The sequence below is a fragment of the Musca domestica genome, unplaced genomic scaffold, assembly GCF_030504385.1.
Source record: "Musca domestica strain aabys unplaced genomic scaffold, Musca_domestica.polishedcontigs.V.1.1 3, whole genome shotgun sequence".
In the NCBI taxonomy this organism is placed as follows: Eukaryota; Metazoa; Arthropoda; class Insecta; order Diptera; family Muscidae; genus Musca; species Musca domestica.
The window spans coordinates 25,932,859-25,959,397 of record NW_026712299.1 but is presented as its reverse complement, the minus strand read 5'-3'; the positions used below and the strand labels follow the sequence as shown (position 1 = coordinate 25,959,397).

The window sequence follows — 26,539 nt, the reverse complement described above, 5'->3', positions numbered from 1 at the left end:
TCAAACTTTTATTTGGCATTTACCACAAGGTGGTCAGGGTATTATGTTTTTGTGCATTTGTTTGTAACAGGCAAAAGGAAACGAGATAGACCCATAGTTCCTTTTGATGATCTGCATAGAATCACATTCTGAGTCGATTTATGCATGTCCGTCCGTCCGTCTGTCCGTCTGTCCATGTATTTTTGTAAACAAAATACAGTTCGCATTTATTGCCCTATCCAGATGAAATTTTGCACAAATCATTTGTTTGGCCCAAGGACGAACCCTATTGAAATTGGAGATAATCGGTAGAAATTTAGATATAGCTCCCATATATATCTTCGTCGGATTTGCCTTTTATTTTGCACCAAACGTGTAATATCAGTCCGAATAATATGGAATTTTGCACGTACGATCAGATTGGACCTCAAAATAAGTATGCCAAATTTGATCGAAATCGGTTCAGATATAGCTATAGCTCCCATATATATTGTTCATCCGATTTGTTATTTTTGTCCTCCGCAGCCGTAATATCCACTCTGTAACAACAATATTTGGGGAAATTTAACAAATACAGCTCAGAAATTAAATTTTATCGAGATCGGTTCAGATTTGGATATAGCCCTCATATATAACTTCGTCCGATTTACCTTGGATTGTGCACCAAACGTCTAATATTTGCCCAAATTGGATGAAATTTGGCACTTACGACCGAATTGAGTCTAGAAGCTAGTATGTCAAATTTGCTGAAGATCGGTTCAGATATAGCTATAGCTCCCATATATACTGTTCATCGATTTGTCATATTTGTTACCCTCAGCCGTAATATGCACTCCGTAACAACGATATTCAGGGAAATATATCAAATACAGCTCAGAAATATCTTTGCCAAATTTTATCGAGATCGGTTCCGATTTGGATATAGCTCCCATATATATTTTTATCCGATTTCAAATTAATTGTGCACCAAATGGGCAATACAAGTCCGAATTTAAAAGATACAAATGCTTCGGCGTATTTAGTCCTTTAAATTTTAAATTATAATTATAATCATAGGGTGTATGATTGAATTCTCCCATAAAAACTTTTAATTGTTATGCGCAGCTCAACTAAATTAGCTAAGTGGTGTAGGGTATCGGCCCCGCCCGACTTTAAGACTTTCTTTACTGGTTTTTTCTGTAATTATGTTTCTTATATTAACATGGTCCTGTCATGAGCTGTTATTGTAGACAGTATAGACACAAACCATCTGCTCCGAATGCATTTTGTATAGTCTTTAACATTTTTGGTCTTTCATATTGGGTTCTAGCTCCTGTACCTCCCGATATAAGGTATTTTATTTTGATGATTTTTATCACATTTTCCAAGGGTTTGTCTAAAAATTGGTAGGTTCTAGATCCGTTGGCTGAACATGGTATATATAGGGCCACGTTTTATTATAGCCCCCACATAATGGTACCCCCCTGATATTCGGTATTTTGATGATTTTTGCTACATTTTTTCACGGATTTATCTAAACATTGGTACTTGTACATAGTTCATAATGTTTTCGAGATCCGAGGGCAGTATATTGAAACTTTAGGTCCCCGTTTTCCTATAGCGCACATATCCACCGATACTTGGTATTTTGATAGTCCTAGACACATTTACCCACGAAATTGTTTCAAATTTAGTATTTAAGAAGATTTGGTAGATGAAGTATAAAATTGTCTATGGAGGTTCTCGTTTTGGTATAGCCCTCATCCACTTTATGGTTTTTTGGAGAAGTTTTACAGCGTTATCCAATCGGTCTTACTAGTATTTCTAGTTTAAAGTGGAACATGTTCGAATTCAGATACTTTTATATAAAAAATTTTTCTTTACCCAAAGGTGGAGGGTATTGAAAGTTCGGACCGGCCGAGCTTAATGTTTTTTTGCTTGTTTTTTTTTCAATATTTTTATGTCTACATCTCTATAATCAAATCAATTTTTTTTACTTTCAGAAATTATTGCATATGTGAAGAAACCCGAACTTTTACACCATGGAATATTCCGTCCATCTCTATCACAACTCGATATACCCGAATATGTGCGACAATGTTTACGTTCGTGTTGGGAGGAAGATCCCGAAATGCGGCCCGATATACGCTTGGTTCGAATGAAGTTAAAGGAACTGCAAGCTGGACTGTAAGAATTGAATTTAACTCATTTGGCTAATTTTTAGATTACAGAACTAAATTTTGTTATTTTTTCTAAAAATAGTGGTTAGTGAGGGCCTTTGATTCGATCCAAAGTTTTATAACGAGTGGTTCAATGTAAGGAAGCTCAGTGGAAGCTAGGGTCAACTGAGGGATCCACAAACCATATCTTAAATTTAAATTCGAAAATAAATTTTGAAATCGGTGCCGATTTCATATTACCACATTTTATAATGGTGTTAAATACATTTGTTAGGGGGGTTCCATAAGGAATGTCAAATCTGTATAAAGAAATTCGAAATTGATCCACGTTTAGGCAGTAAATAACCAGTGGTACAGTAACACCTTCGCTAGGGTATTTTCAAGATTTAGTCAACTTTTTATACCCTCCAGCATACGTAGTATTGAAGGCTATATTAAATTCGTGATTCCGTTTGTAACTCATTGATGTAATAATTTTAGACACAACAAAGTATCCACGATATCGTATAGCCCCCATATAACGGTACCCCCCCCCCCCATATTCGGTATTTCGATGATTTTAGCCACATTTTTAAATGGAATTGTCTCAAATTCTACACAAGGCGGTTTTTGTGAGTACTTTACCAACTGGAAGGGAATTGTTTATAAACGTCCACGACATAGCATAGCTCCCGATATTCGGCAGTTGGATGATTTTAGCAACATGTTTACCGCAATTGTTTTAAATTTCGTATTTAAATTTCGTAATGGGTACTACAGGCTATGACAAAACAATTAAAATAGCAGTAAGTTCGACCGGGCCGAACTATGAATACCTTCCACCATTTGGAACCAATTTGGAAATTTAAAAAAAAAAAACAATCGCCAAAAATTCTGTTAAAATCTTAAAAATACCGAATATAGCTGTTATATTGGGGTCTATACGAAGACGTAGACCTGCATGGGCAACTTTCGTCATAAGCCATTACAATATTGAAATACGAAACTTGAAAAAATCCGTGAATAATGTAGCTAAAATAATAAAAATACCGAATATAGGGAGGTGCTGATATATGGGGCTTGTACGAGTCCCTGGACCTGCATAGACAATTTTTTGTCATAGACTGTAGTTCCCATTATGAACTCTAAATAAAAAATTTGAAACAACTCCAGTGAATGATGTCGCTAAAATCATCAAAATAAAATCGCTGAATATTGGGATGTACCACTATATGGAGGCTATACGAAGACGTGGGCCTGCATAAGCAATTTTTTGTCATAGGCTATAGTACCCATTACGAATTCTAGGTACGTAATTTGAAACAACTTCGGTGAATAACGTCCCTAAAATCGCCAAATATCTAATATCTGGGGGTACCGTTGTATGGGGGCTATACGATATCTTGATCCTATACAGATATTTCTCTTCCAGGGAGTAAAGTGCTTGGAAAGAACTTCTAATATGGATTTTTAGACAATTTGATTAAAAAAATGTTGCTAAAATCATCAATATAGCAAATATAGGGAGCTACCGTTATATTGGGAATAAACGATGTCGTGGACCTATATAGACAATAATCTTACAGAGGGTAAAGTACCCATAGAGAACTCCTTGTGCGGATTTTCAAACAACTCCATTGGAAAAGTACTCAGAGAAAAACCCAGTGTGGATTTTCAGACAATTCCATTGGAAAATATGACTAAAATGATCCAAATGCTGAATATCGGGTGGTACCGTTGAAGGGGGACTATACGATATCGTGGACCATAGAAACAATTCTCTTCCAGACGGTGAAGTACTCAAAAAGAACTCCTTATGTGGATTTTCAGACAATTCCATTGGAAAATGTGGCTAAAATGATCAAAATACCGAAAATAGGGTGGTACCGTGCTATGGGGGCTTCGAACTTGACCTGCCTGCAGACAAAAGACTGATCTGTGCAAAATTGTAGCTTCCTATCTTTATTCGTTTTGACTCTAGCGTGATTACAACAGGCGGACAGATGTCTTAGAATTTTACGCTGATCAAGAATATATTTACTTTGCGTAAAGAAATTGTATATGCAGGACAATGTCTTCGTATGGCTTCCATATAACGGTTTTCCTTTGAGCGGTATTTTCGACGGAATTTTTGGAATTTTTTAAAGATGGTGGAGGGTATTAAAAGTCGGCTCGGCTGAACTTAGCTGCTTTTTTTACAGTTTTTTAATAGCACACGATTAGTGAGGACTTTCGATTCGATCCTAACCTTTTAGGCTCAGTGGCAGTCAGGGTCAACTCAAGGATCCAAAAACCATAAGTGGTTAAATTTTAATCGATTACCACATTTCTAATGGAGTTAAATAATTTTTTAGGGGTTTGTCCACATTTGAACAAAGCCCCATTCAATGGGTCCTCCCAATTTCATGATTATTAGCCATCAAAATATGTCTTTTAAAAAAATATTCCTTTACATTTCAAACCACTTTTTAAATAGTGCTATCTCTCATTAGACTGAGCTTAACTACCAGCTAACCTAATTACCTTCTCTACGACCTCAGGGAGTTGAGGTGGTATTCAACCTCAACACTATTACTTTTTTTATGTGGAGAGAAAATCTAAATTTTTTTGGGAAACATTTAATGCCAGCCACAAAAAAAGTTTAGCATTTGAAAAATTTAAAAAAAAGTTTAGCATTTGAAAAAACTCAAATTGTGAAAATGAAATTCATATTATACAATATGTAAATAACACATACATATTTCCACACATATTATATATTTTTAAATTACCGCCAATTTTAAATATTTTTTTTGTTTCCTTTTGTAAAATAGTTAGTTATTATCGGATCATGTAATGTTAGCTTTTTGTGAGTGTGTGTGTAGGAATTAGTGGCTTCCCAGTAAACAATTTTTTCCGACTGCTCTGATTTTAGATTTTTTTCCGAAATTTCTGACGTTTTTTTCAGAAATTTCTGATAGAAATTGGTCCGATTTTCTAAACGTTTTTTTTTAGAATTTCTGCACATTTTCCTGTGTTTTTAAGCGAAAAAAACTCGAAAAATGTACAAACGGAGAGAGTAGATTGTCTATTGCTCTGGCATATTCTCTCCCACATGTAAGCGGATGGTGGTGGTTTGACACATTCTCTCCCATAGTAGTTGTTGTTGTGATCATTCATTTCAAGATCTCAACAACAACAAAGCGCAAAGCAAAAATGCTATTTATTATTGTTATTGTGAACTGTTAGATTTTCCGTTGTAAAAATGTGCGTTTTGTTGTTGTTGTGAATCAGCCTCTTTCTCTTTCGTTCCCAAAAAAATATGATGGAAAAAAATTGCAAAAACCGGTTTTCTGTGTGCACTGCTTTTAATTTTTAGTTCTTGTTTAGCAGTTGAAACAGAAACGTGCTACTGTATGTTATGTTCCTAATAAAAATAATATTTATAATGTAAATGTATTATAGATGTAATATTTAAACTACATTTTTACGAAACCCGAAATAAATTGTTTGTTTTTTAATTGTTTGTTTGTTTTTTTTTTTTTTCATTTTTAAGTGGTGTGACGATTTTTTTGATATTTCTTCCGAATTCTGAACGATTCTTTCAGAAAATCGGAACTTTCTCCCGAATTCTGAGCGTTTTTTTTTCAGAAAATCTGAATTTTATTCCGAATTTTCTTTTGAATTCTGACCGATTTCTTTTAGAAAATCTGAATATTCCGCCGAATTTCCAGACGAATTCTGCCCGATTTCTTTCAGAAATTCGGAGTTGTCCTCCGAATCTTTTCCGAAAATCTAATTTTTTCTCCTATTTTTTCAAGAATTTTCACCGAATTCGGACCGAATTCGTCCAGAAAATCTAATATTTTTTCAGATTTTTTTCAGAAAATCTTTCCGAATTCGGTGACCACGTCCATACAACTTTCGTACCGAAATCGGAAGGAATTCGGAATCAGAATCGGACATTTTTTCAGAGATTCTGACAGAAATCGGACCGAATTCGGCAAAAATTGTTTACTGGGTTTTCACTTTGTAAAGTTACAATTGTGTGCAAAAACATCAACAAAAACCCCAACACACATATACACCTTTGAGTATTTAGCAGAAATGCAATTTTTCAAAATAATATTTAAATGCCAAATGATCCACTACTATTCGCCAGTAGCTCAATTAGTTATTATGTTCACGTCCATGCTTTTGATTTATGTTTATATGCTTTTGATTGGATTCACATGTATTGGCCTTTTCTCCTGCCCTCCCTGTATCTGACAAATCGTTGCATTGCTTTTTTTCGTTTCATTTCATTTCAGAAAACCAAATATTTTTGATAATATGCTGTCAATTATGGAAAAATATGCATACAATTTGGAAGGATTGGTACAGGAGCGCACCACCCAACTATATGAAGAGAAGAAAAAAACCGATATGCTGCTAAATCAAATGCTGCCAAGGTAAGGTTAAAGTTTTCACAAAATTCAACAACTTAGAGTAGGAGAAGTTTCATATTTTAAACAAAATGAATATACCTCGCGCGGAGGGTAGACGTATATTCTCCTCTAGATATACACATAAAATCTTTCGTATTCTTTACACAATCTACCTTTTTAAGAATGTAGATTTTTCAAAACATATTAGTATTCAGCTGCATTTTGAGGTAAAGCCCTGCGAAAGTGCAGCGAAAAACTGATTTGCGTTTTCTGCATGTAATTGAGCAATAGTAAAGTGAACATCGCTAAACAAGTAACATTGACGCTAAGTTCGGCCAGGTCGAGATTGTAATGCCCACCATGAGGAGAAGTTAAATTCAACAAGTAAAAAAACACTAAGTTTGGCCGGGCCAAGCTTTTAATACCCTTCACCTTAGAGTAAAAGAAACATTAGAAGAAATGTGGCAAAAACCATTAAATTACCGAATATCGGGAGGTACCGTTATATGGGGGCTATACCAAAACGTGGACCTATAATTACAATGGTTCGCTACACGAACTAGGACCCATTATGACCCACTAATACCAATTTTTAGACAAATCAGTGAAAAAAAGTGGCAAAAACCATAAAAATACCGAATATCGGGAGGTACCGTTATATGGGGGCTACACCAAAACGTGGACCTATAATTACAATGTTTCGCCACACGAACTAGGACCCATTATGACAAATACCAATTTTTAGACAAATCAGTGAAAAAATGTGGCAAAAACCATAAAAATACCGAATATCGGGATGTACCGTTTTATAGGGGCTATATCAAATCATGGACCCATGCATGCAATGTTTCGCCACCGGAGCTGGAACCCATTATGACCAACAAATACCAATTTTTAGACAAATCCGTGAAAAAATGTGGCATAAATCATCAAAATACCTAATATCGGGAGGTACCGTTATATGGGGACTATACCAGAACGTGGACCGATATATCTCATTTTCAATACCAACCATCCTAGACACAATGCAAATAGCTCCGCTAAATTTTGGTGCTCTACGTCAAATAATGTGGGCTGTATCGTGATTTCAACAGACAGACGGACAGACAGACAGACAGACATCGTTAAATCGACTTAGAATTTTATGCTGATTATGAATATATATACTTTATGGGTTCTACGACGAATATATAAGGATGTTACAAACGGAATGACAAAGTTAATATACCCTCCTTTCCAAGGTGGAGGGTATAAAAATGTTGTTTAGTCCTTCAAAGTACTCTAACCCCTAACATCTATTAATATTAGGAGTGTTCGTTGACCCAATAATTTACCACAATAATTTATGAATGGATGTCGTTTGTTATCGGAAAAGTCCAGTGAAAGAGCAATTTTGAACGTGTTGTCTTTACAGACTCAGTAGTCCCATTTCTCTGAACTTTTTTAAATCGTCGAAAGATCGGTGTAAAACACCATTCATACAATTATTTTCAAATTTTTCTTCATTAACAATTTTGGACAACATTATTTCATCCTTCACCATATATTAGAATATATGTATGGAGGGTATATTAAGTTTGTTATTCCGTTTGTAACGCCTCGAAATATACATTTGAGACCCTGTAAAGTATATATATTCTTGATCAGCATAAAATTCTTTGTCGATTTTACCGTCCGTCTGGGAAAATAACTCTAACTTACGAACAAATTGAAATAGGTTGATACAATTTTACTCAAACGTGTATTTAGCCTGCAGGACTTTTGGAATTAAAAATAAATTGAAATTCCTATATTCGGTATTTTGATGATTTTAGCGACATTATTCACCGAAAGTGTTTCACATTTCGTGTTTGAAATTCCTAATAGGTACTACAGTGCGAGACAGAAAATTGTCTATGCAGGTCCAGGGGTTCGTATGCCCCCCCCTAATATAGGTACCTCCCTATATTCGGTATATTGCTGATTCCAGCGATTTTATTCACCGGAATTGTTTAACATTTCGTATTTGCAATTCGTATTGGGTTCTACTGCATGTGACAGAAAATTGTCTATGCTGGTCCAGGCCATCGTATAGCCCCTAAATATAGGTACCTCCAGATTTTCGGTATTTTGATGATTTTAAATACATTATTTACAGGAATTGTTAAAATTTCGTATGTGCACTTCTTAATGGGTACTACTACTACCGTAACAGAAATTTGCAGGTCCATATATATGGCCCCAAAATAACGGTAACTCCCTACATAGGGTGAGATAGAAAAACTGCAACAAAGTCAAACGCCATAATTTTTAATTTTTAATTTTGTTGAACAAAAGAAAAAAATTCGGAAATAGCATTAAATTTTAGAATAAGTTTAGATTTGTTCGAATTGGTCACCTTTGGCACGAATTATGGCCTTCAAACGGCCATGAAACCGTCACATGCTGCCCGAATGATGCTCTGCAGTTTTTTGGCCCATTCCCGGCGAAGCACTTGCTTGAGGTGATCGACACTTTGGTATTTTTTAGTGCCATCCTTGCTTTCCAAAATACTCCAGACACAATAGGCCAACGGATTGGTATCCGGAGATTTTGGTGGCCATTGTGCGCTGAAAATAAAGCGAGGAACCTCATTTTGTAACCATTCTTGGGTTGCGCGTGCTGAGTGCGATGATGCTGAGTCCTGTTGGAATGTCCAAGGTCTGCGGCCAAAATGTTTGCGTGCCCAAGGCTTTAATACACCCTCCAGAATATATTCGGGATAATATTCGGCATTTATTCTGATGCCATGGTCGATTAATACTAGGGGATAGCGACCATCGGCTGTTATGGCGGCCCACACCATCACCATGGCCGGCGCTTGAGTTCTGTTGGCCAAGCGAAGGTGCACGTTTTCAGCTGACCTCTTTGGAATGTAAACACGATCATTTCGTTTGTTTACAAACTGATGCACAACAAATGTTTTCTCATCGGAAGCGGAGAAAACCAAATTCGGCAGTTTACCACTTTCAGCCAAGCGAAGCAACTCTTTAGCTCTTTTAAGTCTATTTTCTTTCTGTTGCGGTGTAAATTCTTGCACTTTTTGGAATTTCAATGGCTTTACTCCGAGCTTATTTTTCAATATTTGCCGGATGGAATATTGCGATATGTTCTTATCACGAGGCATTTTTGGCTACTGCGACGCGAGTTTCGACCAAGTCGCTTCTTTACTTTTCGAACCATTTCTGCTGATGTTGCTGAAATGACAGCAGTCTAAAGTTGGTTGCAGTTTTTTCATCTCACCCTGTGTATATCTTTATCCGATATGAAATTTATTGTGCACCAACGGCTAATATCAGCTCAAATGAACTGCATTTTGGCACTTTCGACGGAATTCAGCCCAGAAGCAAGTACTTCAAATTTTGGTAAATATCCGTTCAGATATAGCTTTAGCTCCCATATACATATGTTTCATCCGATTTGGTGTTAAAGTCCCTCACATGCTTAATTTGCACTCCACAACAATGATATTTGATACCGGACATCAAATACAGCTCGAAATTAACTCTGCCAAATTCTATCGAGATCGGTTCAGATTTTTATAGAGCTTCGATATACATCTTCCTTCGATTTGTCCATCATATATGTAATATCAGCTCAAATGGGATAGGTATTTTCATATTTGATACTAGAGGTACAAAATCCTTCGTCAAATTTGTTGAAAATCTATTTAAGCTGGATAAAGTCCCCCAAATTGTGACTACTCTAAAGCCATGATACGCATACTAATAAGGTTCATAGTTGGTATGATCTACTTCACATAAATTCCCAATATAAACTTTTTTTTGTTTCGGGAGCTCAGCTAAATACGCATATTAGTGTAGGGTGTCATGAAGTCGGCTATACCCGACTTTTGACCTTCCCTTACTGCTTTTGTTAAGCAAATGAAGTAGTTCATACTATTATTGCAATAATTGAAATTAATTTTATAATTCGACTTACCGAAGACTTATTTTTTAAAGTATACGAATTACAAAGCTATTCTCGAATTAAAATTAAAACATTTGAACTTATATAATATATATTCAAATTATTTAAGTCTTCGAGCTTTTTAGGAAGAAAAACTGCATTCCAAAGCCTTATGTACCCAAGAAGATAAGAAAAAATTGTATTTATTTTTGTCCAACAAAATGCCTGAAATTGTCCACACATTCATCAATTCATTGTTTTCAGAAATAAATTTTAAACCAGTAAAGAAAGTCTTAAAGTCGGGCGGGGCCGACTTTATGATACCCTACACCACTTTGCTAATTTAGTAGAGCTGTGCATCACAATTAAAATCAATCATAAACGCTATGATTATAATTATAATTTAAAGTTCAAAGGACTAAATATGCCGAAGCATTTGTATCTTTTAAATTCGGAATTGTATTGCCCATTTGGAGCACAATTAATTTGAAATCGGATAAAGATATATATGGGAACTATATCCAAATCTGAACCGATCTCGATAAAATTTGGCAAAGATATTTCCGAGCTGTATTTGATATATTTCCCTGAATATCGTTGTTACGGAGTGCATATTACGGTTGTGGGTAACAAATATAACAAATCGGATGAATAATATATATGGGAGCTATAGCTATATCTGAACCGATCTTCACCAAATTTGACGTACTAGCTTCAAGACTCAATTCGGTCGTAAGTGCCAAATTCCATCCCATTTGGACAAATATTAGACGTTTGGTGCACAATAAAAGGTAAATCGGACGAAGTTATTTATGGGAGCTATATCCAAATCTGAACCGATCTCGATAAAGTTTAGGAAATGTATTTCTGAGCTGTATTTAATATATTTTCCCAAGTATTGTTGTTGCAGAGTGCATATTACGGCTGCGGTGGACAAAAATAACAAATCGGATGAACAATATATATGGGAGCTATAGCTATATCTGAAACGATTTCGATCAAATTTGGCACAAATATTTTCAGGCCTAATTTGGGTGTATATGCAAAATTCCATACAATTCGGGCCGATATTACACGTTTGGTGCACAATAAAAGGCAAATCGAACGAAGATATATATGGGAGTTATATCTAAATTTTGACCGATTATCTCCAATTTCAATAGGGTTCGTCCTTGGGCCAAACAAATGATCTGTGCATAATTTCATCTCGATCGGACAATAAATGCGACCTGTACTTTGTTTACAAAAATACATGGACAGACGGACGGACGGACATGCATAAATCGACTCAGAATGTGATTCTATGCAGATCATCAAAAGGAACTATAGGTCTATCTCGTTTCCTTTTGCCTGTTACTAACAAATGCACAAAGACATAATACCCTGACCACCTTGTGGTGTAGGGTATAAAAAATATTTCCACAACAACACAGTTAGCATTCAACATTTCATTACGTCAACGTCACAAAATTTCATCCTAATGAGCCTTTGCTCTCTGCAACTGACGTTTGAATTTAAATTTCAGATCTGTGGCAGAATCCTTGAAACGAGGCGAACCCGTTGAGGCCGAGTGTTTTGACTGTGTGACAATACTTTTCAGTGACATTGTGGGCTTCACTGAGCTCTGCAGTACCAGCACACCATTCGAGGTGGTGGAGATGTTGAATGATTTATACACGTGTTGCGACTCGATTATATCCAACTATGATGTTTATAAGGTAAGTTGGTCGTTTGATGGTCTGTTTGTTTGTTTTATTGTTGTCTTTTCGTTTTTGGAAATGATAATTACTTGCGGCACAGTGTGGTGATGATAATTGAATAAAAAATAACTATATGTACAAAAGAGTAGTGAAATAACTGACTGATCGAGAATCAACGGCAAGAAGAAACGGCTTGAAATTTTGAAGTGGGGTTTGGAAAATTCGTACTAAAAGGGAATGAAAAATACTAAGACGTACTAAAAATGTAATACCCTTTATTGGACAAATGTAAAAATTTAGACTTATGAAATTCGGAATGAAGGTCACTGATGGAGTGCAGAATAGATGTAGCAAAGAATTTTTGGAAATTCGAATGCTAAGCTTACGAAAAATTCTAAAATGGTACGAAACTTCTAAAATGGTACCTATGGCATTATGTAAACAGATAGAGCTAAAACTTGGAATTTAGAATGAGAATCAAGATTGGAAAATAAGCTTGATATATAAAGGTGGTTTGAAATGAATACCAAGTACGCGAACTGTACTAAATGGTACTAATTTTGAAATATTTCGGTTTAGGGTGAACGTATGAAGCTGGAATTTTGAAATGTTGGAATTGGCGTCCCTGTTGGTGGTAGGTTTGTCATAAAGAGGAAATGTGTAATACAGGGGCACGAAAAGTATTAAATAATACTATACAGGGTGAGATGAAAAAACTGCAACCAATTTCAGACTGCTGTCATTTCTAAGCCACTCGTCCGACAGCAGTTAAAGTTATTCCAGTGACAGCCCATAATATTGTTTACAAGCGTACAAAAGCATTTTGGTAGGAATTTTCCAGAAAAAAAGTTATTCGTGATGGAATTCAAGCGTGATAGTGTGATTTATTTATATTTAACTGGAAAACCACAAGTGGCTATCGCTAGAGCACTCCAGCATTTAAATGTGAATAAATCTTTTGTGTCTCGTACCATCGCTCGTTATAGTGATGCTGGTAGCGTAGCCCGACGCCAAGTTAGTGAACGGAAGAAAACAGCAACATCGGCAGGAATGGTTCGAAAAGTAAAGAAGCGACTTGGTCGAAACCCGCGTCGCAATGGCCGAAAAATGGCTCGTGAGCTGAACACATCGCAATATTCCATTCGGCAAATATTGAAAAATGAGCTCGGGGTAAAGCCATTGAAATTCCAAAAAGTGCAAGAACTTACACCGCAACGGAAAGAAAATATACTCAAAAGAGCTAAAGAGTTGCTTCGCTTGGCCGAAAGTGGTGAACTACCGAATTTGGTTTTCTCCGATGAGTAAACGTTCGTTGTCCAGCAGTTTATAAACAAACAAAATGATCGTGTTTACTTGCCAAAGAGGTCATCTCAAAATGTGAACCTTCGGTTGGCCATCAGAACTCAAGCGCCGGCCATGGTGATGGTGTGGGCCGCCATAACAGCCGATGGTCGCTCTCCGCTCGTATTAATCGGCCGTGGCATCAGAATAAATGCCGAATATTATCGCGAACATATTCTGGAAGGTGTATTAAAGCCTTGGGTACGCAACCATTTTAGCCGCAGACCTTGGACATTCCAACAGTACTCAGCACCATCGCACTCAGCACGAGCCACCCAAGAATGGTTACAAAATGAGGTTCCTCGCTTCATTTCCAGCGCAGAATGACCACCAAAATCTTCGGATACCAATCTGTTGGACTTTTGTGTCTAAAGTATTTTGGAAAGCAAAGCCGGCACTAAAAAATACCACAGCGTCGATCACCTCAAGCAAGCGCTTCGCCAGGTATGGGCCAAAATACCGCAGAGCAACATTCGGACAGCGTGTATCGGTTTTATTGGCCGTTTGAAGGCCATTATTCGTGTCAAAGGTGACCAATTCGAACAAATCTAAACTTATTCTAAAATTTGATGTTATTTCCGACATTTTTTTGCTATCATTCAATAAAATTAAAAAAAATGTAAAAATTATGGCGTTTGACTTTGTTGCAGTTTTTTTTATCTCACCGTGTATTTGGTATAATTTGGTATTGGGTGAACAGATTGTGCTTCAAACTTGAAATTTGGTATTAGGATCGTTGTTCATGTGTAGCATGGACATATAGAAGTGCTCTCAGAAATGTGTGCTATAATTGTACCTAAAGTACTGAATGGTACTAAATTTGGTGTTGGGTGAAAGGATAAAAATAATATTCAGAAATTTGACATTTACATTACTTATGGTTTCTGTGTTTGTGATTTTGCTGTGGTTTGGAAATGTGTCTTTTATCGTACGAAAGAACTGAATGGTAGTAAATTTGGTATTGGTTAAAGGGATACAAATAGTGCTATATTTGGTACAATTTGGTATTGGGTAAAGGGATAGAAATAAAATTCTGAAAATTGATATTTAGATTGCTGATGGTCTGTGGGAGATGGATGTCTGTTTGAGATTTATAGATGGAAATACTTACTATATTTATACGAATGGTACTAAATTTGGTATTGGGTGAAGGGATCCTCAAATTTAATATTTAGATTGCTGATGGTGTCTGTTTTTTTATATTTAAAGGTGGTTTGGAAATGGGTCCTGTATTTATACGTAAGTAATAAATGGTACTAAATGTTTTATTGGATGAAGGGGTAAGACTTGAATCCTCTATTTTGATATCGAGGTCCCTGTTGGTATCAGGAATTAAGATATACCTCTATATCTTTTGTTTTGGAAATGTTTACAAGAATTATACGAAAAGTACTAAGCAGTACTAAAGTAGGTGTTGGGTAAAGGGATATAACTGAAACCGTGAAATTTGATACCAAGATGCCTGTTGGTGTCTGGGATTTAGGTGTAGAGGTGGTTTTGCAAATGCGTACTATAATTGTACGAAAAGTACTAAATAGTACTTAATTTGGAAGTCTAGCATCGATCAGTCAGTCAAAAAAGTGGAATGTTCGATCCGAGATTCCGGACAATATCGGATTATTTTTTTTTTCGAAGATAGGGAAATATTTTGTTACTCTTTCAGAAATTTAGAAAGTTGTCGAATGTGTGATCCGAAGTTCGTAAACACGCAGATATTTGGTTTGGATAAAAGATTAAAAAATCCGAAAACTTGTCAAATGGTTGATGTGGAATTGGAAATGTATGATTTGTTCGGAAATAGCAAGGTATTTGGCTATTCCTTCAAATATTCGGATATAGAAAATAATTCGATTACACTTTTATCCATTCGGAAAATTATCGAATGTTAAATCCGTAAACAGGAATATATTCGGTAACTCGGAAAATGCTCAGAAAATTTATAAAATCTTCGAAAAAATAATATAAAGATTTTTTCCAAAAAAAAAACAAATATTTTCGAAAATAAAGTAGTGATCCCCCACTGTGCCACACATAATAAGCTATTTCAACTCATACATAATTAATTTTCCCGGAGAGTACGTGGGTATGCGTGCGTGGCACTTACTTTATGAACACGCCAGTAACTCTTTTAGTTTCACCCGTTACTTTTTTTTGTTGTTCTTGTTATTTCAGGTGGAAACAATCGGTGATGCGTACATGGTGGTGTCGGGACTGCCTTTGAGAAATGGCAAACGTCATGTGGGCGAAATTGCGTCGTTAGCTTTACACCTCCTGCAAAGTGTGGCAAATTTGAAAATTCCCCATAAGCCCAATGAAACGTTACAGCTACGAATTGGAGTGCATTCGGGACCGTGTGCAGCTGGTGTTGTCGGTTTAAAGGTCGGTACCCCATTTGCGCCATTAATTTGCCACCCGAGATGCTGGATGCTTTGCTCCGCACACACATTATTAAATGAATGTTTTATGTAGACATTTTCTATTGTTTTTCCTTCATACCCACTAATTTTTCATTCATTTTCCATTCATTTTCTTTTTGACAGATGCCACGTTATTGTCTTTTTGGTGATACGGTTAATACAGCATCACGGATGGAGAGTTCCGGTGAGGCAATGAAAATTCACATATCCGAGGAAACGTATCGTTTATTGGAAAATGTCGGTGGCTATCATTGTGTGGAGCGAGGACTTATTAACATCAAGGTAAGATAGACGAATACAGTTTAAGAATGTATCAGAATATATGGGTGTGTGTGTGTGTGTGCGTACGTTCAGTAAGTGTGTAGGCCCACATTGCCTTGCGTCTTAACAAAGTCATGTTCTGCTTGAAATGGTCATAGTTGGTTATTAAAGGTCATTATTATTGTTGCTGTTGTTTTTAGCCTTTCCAGGATTTCATCCAATCATTGATGAATCCTTCATTCTGCAACCCAACAACAACCGGCAAAAAGCCAAAATGATAGCCTCATTAAATTCGATTGTTATCATCCTACCTTACTTATCCTAATACCAATTCCAAGTACTAATGTTGTTATTTTTCAATATCAATGAAATGAAAATTCCTGGAAATTCATAACAAGATTTGGCTTTCCAATATAAAAAGAATAAATTTTTTTGACATTTTCTTAATTCGGTTGGAATATTAAAAAAAAAAAAAACGCCAAAGGAATGTTCAGCTAAGTGTGGCTAATGTTTCGCTAAAGGATTTTTTTGGTTGATATTATAATTTTAAAGAGTGGAAGTAAGAGGGAAACCAAAAAAAAGAGCAGGAGAGTTAAGAGTTTATGTGTTCTGATCTATTTTCACAAGTATTATTGAAAAGCAAGAACTTAAAACCACAGACACCAACGGTGACATCAATATCAAATTTGAGGATTTCAGCCCTTTCCCTTCACCCAATACCAAATGTAGAACTTTTCGTACAATTACAATTACAGCAAAAGTGACATCCACATCAAAGTTCTGCTCTATTATTTCACCCAATACAAAATTAAGTACTATTTAGTACTTTTCGAACAATTCTGGTACATACTGCCCAAACCCATTTCCATATCTTAACGAAAACTCTTTTCCTCAATCATAGATACCAACAGAGACTTCCATATCAAATTTCAATACCAAATTTAGTACTATTTAGTACTTTCCGTACAATTATAGAACACCTTCATATCTCAATTTCAGATACTAACAGAGACCTAAATATTAAATTTCGAGATTTCAGCTTTGTTCCTGCACCCAATACCAAATTTGGTACTATTTAGTACTTTTGGCACAAATATAGGACGTATTCCCAAATCTCATAGACAGATATTATTAGTAATGTAAAAATCAAATTTCAGAATTTTATCTATACTCATTCTCCCAATACCAAATGTAGTACCATTCAGTACTTTTCGTACAATTGTGGTATATATTTCTGAAACCACCTCCATATGTCCAGGCTACACATGAACAGCCACCTTAATACAAAATTTCAGATTTCAAAACTATCGGTTCACCCAATACCTAATTGTACCAAATAAAGTACCATTTAGTGCTTTTCGTGCAGTTTTAGTACACATTTCCAAAACCACCACCACATCTCAATTCAAGATCAAACAGGCCCCTTCTTCTCTTCACCCAATGCCCAATTTAGTATCATTTCGTACAATTAAAGTACACATTTGCGAAACCGCCTCCATATGTCCAGCTACACATGAACAACGACCCTAATACCAAATTTCAGATTACAAGCACTATCTTTTCACCCAACACCAAATTGTACCAAATTAAGTACTAGTTAGTACTTTTCGAACAATTATAGTACATATTCCCAAAACCACTTCCATATCTTAACTGCGGCACCATTTGTGACATCTATATCAAATTTCAGGATTTCAGTTCTATTCCTTCACCCAGTACCAAAGTTAGTACTATTTAGTAAATTTCGTACAATTTTAGTATACATTTCCAAAACCACCTTCATATCTCAATTCCAGATGAAAACAGAGCACATGAGACATAAATATCAAATTTCAGAACTGTATATCTCTTCCTTCGTCCAATACCAAATATAGTACAATTCAATACTTTTGGGAAAATTATGGTACACATTTCCCAAACCACCTTCATATGACCAGGCTACACATGAACCGCGACCCAAATACCAAATTTCAAGCACTATCTGTTCACCCAACACCAAATTGTACCAAATATAGTACTATTTAGTACTTTTCGTGAACTTGTAGTACACATTTTGAAAATCACCTCCATATCTCAATTCCAGATATCAACGAAGACCTCAATATCAAATTTCAGGATCCCAGCTCTATCCCTTCACCCAATACCAAATATAGTACCACTCAGTATTTTTCGTACAATTCTAGTACACATTTCCAAAAACACCTCCATATACCTAGGCTACCAATAAACAGCGACCCTAATACCAAATTTCAGATTTCAAGCACTATCTATTCACCCAACACCAAATTGTACCTAATATAGTACTATTTAGTACTTTTCGTACGACTATAGTACACATTTTTAAGCCCACTTCTTTATCACAAACCTACCATCAACAGGGACGCCAATACAAAATTGCAAAGCTCTAGCTTCAATCGTTCACCCAAAACTAAGCTGTTCCAAATTTAGTACTATTTGGTACAGTTCGTGCACTTAGTACACATTTCCTTAACCACCTTCATGTATCAAACTTATTTTCCAACCTTGATTCTTATACCAAAGATTAAGTTTTTAGCTCAGATATTCAGTATTTTTTGAGGGATTCAAAATCATGTTATATATAACAGTATTAGCATTTAAGCTTGTTAGCAATCAACAAATGTCTAATAAAAATTTGGAGGATATTAAAAGTTTATCTCAGCTGAACTCTAGGCCTTTTTACTTATTATGTGGGACGATTTTCTCCTTAAAATTTATGTTCACACTTAATCTGATTTTCCTTCAAATGACCAACCTATACACATAGAGGAAATTCTAAATAAATCTTAAAAATAACTCATTCGCTTAAATTTTTATTTCAGGGCAAAGGTGACATGCGCACCTATTGGCTGCTCAACAAATTGGAAGAACATCATTCGCAAGTTCCTGCCTTAACGTGCAACGATGCCACACCGGATCTGATAAGTAACGTTGATCCCGACAGCAGTACAACGAATAGTACAAATACCCTACATCCGATGTTCCACAATTCACACTATATGAAACACCTACCCTACGGGCTGTCAATGAACCCGCAACAACAACAACAGCCGCAACGACTGCGTTATGTGAAAAATTCCTATTGTAATTGTGCCACCAAATGCATCTACAACCGTCGTTCGGATGACAATGTCAACGCTGCCGAACTGCCGACCATTGCCCGCAAGAATCACGAGAATGTCTGTAACAACACCCACCTGTGTGTGTGTCGCCTTAATAGCAGTATTCTGCACACGACCAATAACCAAAGGGGACCACGTTCGGCGCCCGTTATTACATTTCGTTTGTGAAGTAAATCTCAACTTGCATTACGACCTACTACTACTACTACTCCGACCACTACTACTACTACTACTCGACAACAAATACCAGTTATATTTTATCTTGTTCTAGTCCAATCTATCGGAGACTATCCCAGCTGTTGTACATGCATATGTATAAGTCATTGTAATCTATGTCTATGTGTCTGTGTCATTTTGTTCCATTACATCTGTCTGTCTTTCGATCTGTGCAAGTCAATAAGTCTGTGACGGGATTACAGATACTTGGAATGTGATATGTTGCAATCAATGTTTGTGGATGAGTTTGTGTGTGTGTGTGGATAAGAGTAAAATGAGATTGGAAGGAATTTATAAGGAGCGGGTTGTAAATGAGTAAAAGGAGAATGTAATCGATGTAAGGAGGGTAAAGAATGTGTAGGAATGTCATGTATTTAAAGAAGAACTTCATATTATCTCCTCCAAAGGCGTTTTGAGTGTAGAAAATCTCCAGGGGTCTTCTGAGTGAAAAAATACCTTCTGGAGGTTTTCTCGAAATCGAAAACCTTCCGGAGGACTTCTAAAAACAGAAGACCTGGATGTGTATAGAGGACCTCCAGAACGTATTTTGTATAGAAAAGAGATTTTCTGAGACCTCCAAAAGGACTATATATATATATATATGGGTCCTCTGTATACAGAAGACAACTACAAGGTCTTCTGTTTATAGAAGACCCACAGAAGATCAAAAATACCTTTTGAGGTTCTTCTGTGTATAGATGACCTCTAGAAGGTATAAAAGACCACCAAAAGGTCTTCTGCATATAAAAGACCACAAGGTATTTTCTCTATAGAAGACCTCTTGAGGTCTTCTGCATATAGAAGTTCTCCAGACACAGAACGTCCTCTGTGTCTTCTCTGTATAGAAAACCTCTAGAGGTCTTCTGCATATAGAAGTCCTACAGAAGGTCCTCTGTGTATAAAAGACCGCCACAACGTCCTCTGTGTATAGAAGACCTCCAAAAGGTCTTCTGTTTATAAAAGACCTCCAAAAGTTTTTCTGTGTATAGAAGACGCCCAAAGATCTTTTGAGTCAAAAAGACTTTCAGAAGGTTTTCCGTGTATAGAAGACCTCCAGAAGGCCTCTGCGCATAAAAAATCTCCGGAAGGTCTTCTGTTTATAGAATTTTTTTTTTTTTTTTGAATCAAAAAAACTTCCAGAAAGTTTTCCCTGTATAAAAGACCTCCAGAAGATCTTCTCTATATATAAAAGACTTCCTGAAGTTGTTTTGTATATAGAATACCTTCTGAAGTTCTTTTGTGCATAGAAAACCTCCAAAGAGTTTTCTGTGTTTAATGACCTCTAGAGGATCCCCTGTGCACAGTAGACTGCCAAAAGTTTTTCCATGTATAAATAACCTCCTCAAGGTCTTCTCATTATAGAAAACCGGCAAAAGGTCTTCTACGTCTAGAAGACCTCTAGAAGATTTTCTAGCTGTACAAGACTATCTGATAGCCTCCTATTAATATTCTCCCCTCGCTATATCATTTAAATATTGCAATCCGATTACTTAATCGTTCATGCCAATAAGTATGAGTGTCACTGAAAATCGTTTTAAGGTACTATTAACTCATTCACTTTAAATCGTCGAAGAGAACTAAGTATCGAATTAGCATAATATTTATTGGCAATCATGCATAGTAATTGTGCAAATAAATAAAACCCTAAGGGGTCCCAATCACTGTAGCATATCACTCCGAACTGTAATCTACCTGTTACAGCAACAATGATAACAACAGCAAAAACAAAAATCTATCCCTAATATGTCAACCATACATTTCAAATTCTTATTAATGTCCTTGTTTTCTGTATGTTCTCTATATAAGTCAGTATAAATGTGCGTGTGAGTGTTTTTTTGATGAATGAGCGTGTGAATGTAAATTGTCTACGTGTAATTGTTCATACGTGTGTGTTTAAGTTTTTTGTTTTGTATTTTGTGTCTGTGTGCGTGTCCTTTAAAAAATAAAAAAATTGTCTTTTTGAAATCGTCCTGTATGTCTAGATTTAAGAATATATAAATAAAAAACAAAACGTATGTACATGGGTGTGAATCTGTGGGTGATGAGTCAATAAAAAAATGTGTGAGAGAGAGGGAGAGTGGGCGTGTGATTGTGTGCGTTTTGAACGATTTAAATATGGTTGTGATATTTAATGTTCAAATTAACTGTTATGTTTTGTTGCTTTTAACACAATTATTTTTACATCAATAGATAGAAATCAACAACAAGCGATGAGAACAAATAAAACGAAATAAATTAAAAAGATCTCGACGACAGTATCAAGCTATACAATACCATACACCACTACTACAAAAAAGAAAAAAAAATAAGCGAGGCATGAAAACATTTAAACACAATTTAATGACAAGATTATTTTATAGTTTAAAGTTAAATTAGGGAATTTTTTTTTTAATTTGATAAAAATAATAATAAAATAAAATGCGTACATATGAGATTTTCCCTATGAGGAGGCGACTGATTATTTTGCTTTATCTATGCAAAATATATATTCAATTTTCATCTATTAGTGAAAATAACTTGTTCATTCGAAATATACAGACATTATATTGTTTATAGGAATTTTCAAAATTCTATTCCAAATTAACATGTTTTTGCAAAATTACCTGCAATTAAAACATGTCGCTAAAGACATCGATAAAACATAAAAAAATATCTTAAAAAGAAATCTCGCGGGAAATTCTCTTCTTCGGGAGTTGCGATGTACGCTTGCTAACTTACTTAACTCTGATAATCAGACATAGGGGTTAACCCTTACAGCGGGACTATATCAAAAAGTGGACAATTATTTCTAAAGTTATTAATAAAAGCTGTATTTTAAATGTTGCGAAATATGTCCAAAGTCTATGTAAAGGCTTCCAAAGAATTTCCCTGAGAATACTTCCAAATCCATATGGAATTTTCCACAAGTCCGACTGTTTATTGGAAAGTGAAACTATGAGAAAAATTGCAGTAAATTCTGAAAAAGTGCTAAATTTGTTGAAAATCAGCATATGCCGATTTAACGATGACCGACCATCATTCTGTCTGTGAAAATCACTCTAGCTTCCAAACGAATTGAAGTAGGTTGATGACATTTTACAAAGATTTCTGTTTGTTCTGCCAGACTTTTGGTATTGAAAATTGACTATATTGGTTCACGTTATGGTATAGCCCCCATATTACGTTACCTCCCTATATTCGGTATTTCGATGATTTTAGCGACATTATTTGCCGAAATTGTTTAAAAAATCGTGTTATAAGTTAGCAATGGGAACTACAGCCAGTGATGGAAAATTGCCTATGCAGGTCCATGGGTTTGTAAAGCCCACATAAAACGGTACCTCCCTATATTCGGTATTTCGATGATTTTAGCGACATTATTCATGTAGCCTCCATATAACGGTACCTTTGCAAACCCGGTATTTTATGATTTTAACGCCATTATTCATCGAAATTGTTTCAAATTTCGTATTTAAAGTTCGTAATAGGTACTGCAAGCTATAACTGAAATTTGACTATGAAGGTCCACGTCTTCGTATAACCCCATGCAACGGTACTTCCCTATATTCGGTATTTTGATAATTTAAGCGACATTATTCACGGAAATTGTTGCAAAACTCGTATTGTAAGTTCGTAATGGGTACTACAGCCTACAACTGAAAATTGTCTATGCTGGCTTACATTCTTGTATAGCCCCCATATGATACCTCCTTTAATTCGGTATTTTGATCATTTAAGCGACATTATTTAGCGGAATTGTTTAAAATTTCTTATTCGAAGTTCCTAATGGGTAGTGCAAGCTATAACATAAAATTGTCTATGCAAGTCCACATTCTTGTACAGCCTCCATATTCAGTATTTTGATGACTTTAGCTACATTATTCATCGAAATTGTTTCAAATTTCAAACTACCTATGCAATTTTTAATATACAACGGTAACTCCCATATTCGGTATGTTTATGATTTTTAATAATATTTCCTAACGTATTTATACCCTACACCACAAGGTGGTCAGGGTATTATGTCTATGTGCATTTGTATGTAACAGGCAAAAGGAAACCAGATAGACCCATAGTTCCTTTTGATGATCTGCATGGAATCACATTCTGGGTTGATTTATGCATGTCCGTCCGTCTGTCCATGTATTTTTCCAGATGAAAATTTTGCACAAATCATTTGTTTGGCCCAAACCCTTTTGAAACTGGAGATAGTCGGTAAAAATTTAGATATAGCTCCCATATATATCTTCGTCCGATTTGCCTTGTATTGTGCACCAAACGTGTAATATCAGCCCGAATAGTATGGAATTTTGCACGTACGATCAGATTGGACTTGAAAATAAGTATGTCAAATTTGATCGAAACCGGTTCAGATATAGCTATAGCTCCCATATATATTGTTCATCCGATTTGTTATTTTTGGCCTCCGCAGCCGTAATATGCACTCTGTAACAACAATATTTGGGGAAATCTATCAAATACAGCTCAGAAATACATTTGCTAAATTTTATCGAGATCGGTTTAGATTTGGATATAGCTCCTATATATAACTTCGTACGATTTACTTTTTATTGTGCACCAAACGTCTAATATTTATCCAAATGGGATGGAATTTGGCACTTACGACCGAATTGAGTCTTGAAGCTAGTATGTCAAATTTGGTGAAGATCGGTTCAGATATAGCTATAGCTCCCATATATACTCTTCATCCGATTCGTCATATTTGTTACCTACAGCCGTAATATGCACTCCGTAACAACGATATTCAGGGAAATATATCAAATACAGCTCAATAAAATCTTTGCCAAATTTTATCGAGTTCGGTTCAGATTTGGATATAGCTCCCATATATATCAAATGGGCAATACAAGTCCGAATTTAAAAGATACGAATGCTTCTTCATATTTAGTCTTTTGAACTTTAAATTATAATTATAATCATAGGGTGTATGATTGAATTATCCCATAAAAACTTTTAATTGTTATGTGGAGCTCTACTAAATTAGCAAAGTGATGTAGGGTATCAAAAGGTCGGCCCCGCCCGACTTTAAGACTTTCTTTACTGGTTTTTTATTTTCAAATTTCTTACAAATGGTGGATGTTATTCAAAATTGAGCCCGGCTTAACTTTCTGCTTTTTCACTTGCACTAGCTGCAATTAAAAATGTCAGGTTCTAACTAGGTAGACTATCGTCTCTATATAGGTAGTATTTGTTATAGCTCCCATGTAATTGTAACTCCTGATTTTTAATATTTTGAAGGTTTCTATACCATATAATGATAGAACCCACCCCCTTCCCTCCTTTAACGAGGTTTTCGGAGGCCCAATTTTTTACAAGTTTTTTTACATATAGTCAAGACCCAAAGTCAAGATAACAAATTATTACTTAATGCTGGTTTAATGTGAAGTTATACACCTAGAAATTACCTAAAAGCGGGACAAACCTTAAAAATGCCTAAAATTGGGCTACACCGAAGTGCAAATTGATTTTATACCCTCCACCTTGGAGATATTAACTTTGTCATTCCGTTTGTAACATATCTAAATATTCGTCGTAGACCCCATAATGTATATATACTCATAATCAGCATAAAATTCTACGTCGATTTGACGATGTCCGTCTGTCTGTTGAAATCACTATACAGGGCACATTATTTGACGTAGAGCGTCAAAATTTAGCAGAATAATTTGTATTGTGTCTATGATGGTTGGTATTGAAAATGACATATATCGGTCCACGTTTTGGTATAGTCCCCATATAACGGTACCTCCCGATATTCGGTATTTTGATGATTTTTGCCACATTTTTTTCACGGATTTGTCTGAGAATTGGAATTTTTAGGTCATAATGGGTCCTAGTTCGTGTGGCGAAACATTGAATGTATAAGGCCACGTTTTGGCATAGTCCCCATATAACGGTACCTCCCGATATTCCGTATTTTGATGATTTTTGACACATTTTTTCACGGATTTGTCTGAGAATTGGTATTTGTAGTTCGTAATGGGATCCAGATCCGTTGGCGGAACATTGTAAATATAGGTACTCCCGATATTCGGTATTTTGATCGTTTTAGTCACAATTTTTCCACGGATTTGTCTGATAATTGGCATTTGTATTTCGTAATGGGTTCCAGGTCTGGTGGCGGAACATTGTGCATATAGGTAAATTTGGTATTTAAAAAGATTTGGTAGATATCAATCCTTAAAGTATAAAATTCCCGTTTTGTTATGGCCCCTTTATGACGGACTCACCCACTTTATGGTTTTTTGAAAAGTTTAACAGCATTATCCAAACGGCCTTACTGGCATTTGTAGTTTATAGTGGTACACGTTTGAATTCAGATGTTTTTTATATAAAAATGTTGTCTTTACCCATTGGTGGAGGGTATTAAAAGTTCGGCCCAGCAATAAACAAACATCGTGGAATTTTCAAGAATATTCTTTCATGTTTTTTTAAATAATATTTTTTTCAGGGACCAACAGACCACGAAAGTGTTTTTCAAAAGAATATTTTTCAAGGATATTCACTTAATTTGAAATTTAGAATACACAGATGTGGTGCGACCTAATTATTTTTTGGATTGTGGTGATTTAATTACAAATTGAGTTATTAAAATATATCCTCTAACAAAGTAGATATCAGTGAATAATTATTTTTACAATTATACAAATCACAACAAAGTGGTGTATGGTATTAAAATAGCAACAACAACAACAACAACAAATTATTTCAATATGACCAATTATATTATGCCGTCTGTTAAAGGCGCATCAAAAGGTAAACCAAATATTATTATCATTAAAACAATAATAACGAATATACACAAAAGAAATATGTTATTGTAACAATGTAACTATGGTTATATATTTATGTAACATTAACAATTAGTTATTTTATTCGAAATGTATACAAAAGATAAAGATAAAAATCGCAAAAAAAAACCCAAATAATTTACAAAACCAATAACTAAAATTATTAGAAATTAGAAACAAAAACACACGAAATTACACAAAAGAAACGCCAAAAATAATAAAA

General features: G+C 35.4%; 1 protein-coding gene across 1 annotated transcript in view; it reads left to right on the top strand.

Annotated features, from left to right (window-relative positions):
- LOC101888252 (guanylate cyclase 32E) overlaps positions 1-21,896 on the top strand; it is a 214,722-nt gene extending 192,826 nt beyond the window's left edge. Inside the window, exons 19-24 of the mRNA XM_059124627.1 lie at positions 1,962-2,145; positions 6,407-6,547; positions 11,976-12,168; positions 15,664-15,870; positions 16,032-16,190; positions 19,010-21,896. Coding sequence (XP_058980610.1) covers positions 1,962-2,145; positions 6,407-6,547; positions 11,976-12,168; positions 15,664-15,870; positions 16,032-16,190; positions 19,010-19,477 — 1,352 coding nt within the window. The 3' untranslated portion in view covers positions 19,478-21,896. The remainder of the gene's footprint in view (positions 1-1,961; positions 2,146-6,406; positions 6,548-11,975; positions 12,169-15,663; positions 15,871-16,031; positions 16,191-19,009) is intronic.
- The last annotated feature ends 4,643 nt before the right edge of the window (positions 21,897-26,539 follow it).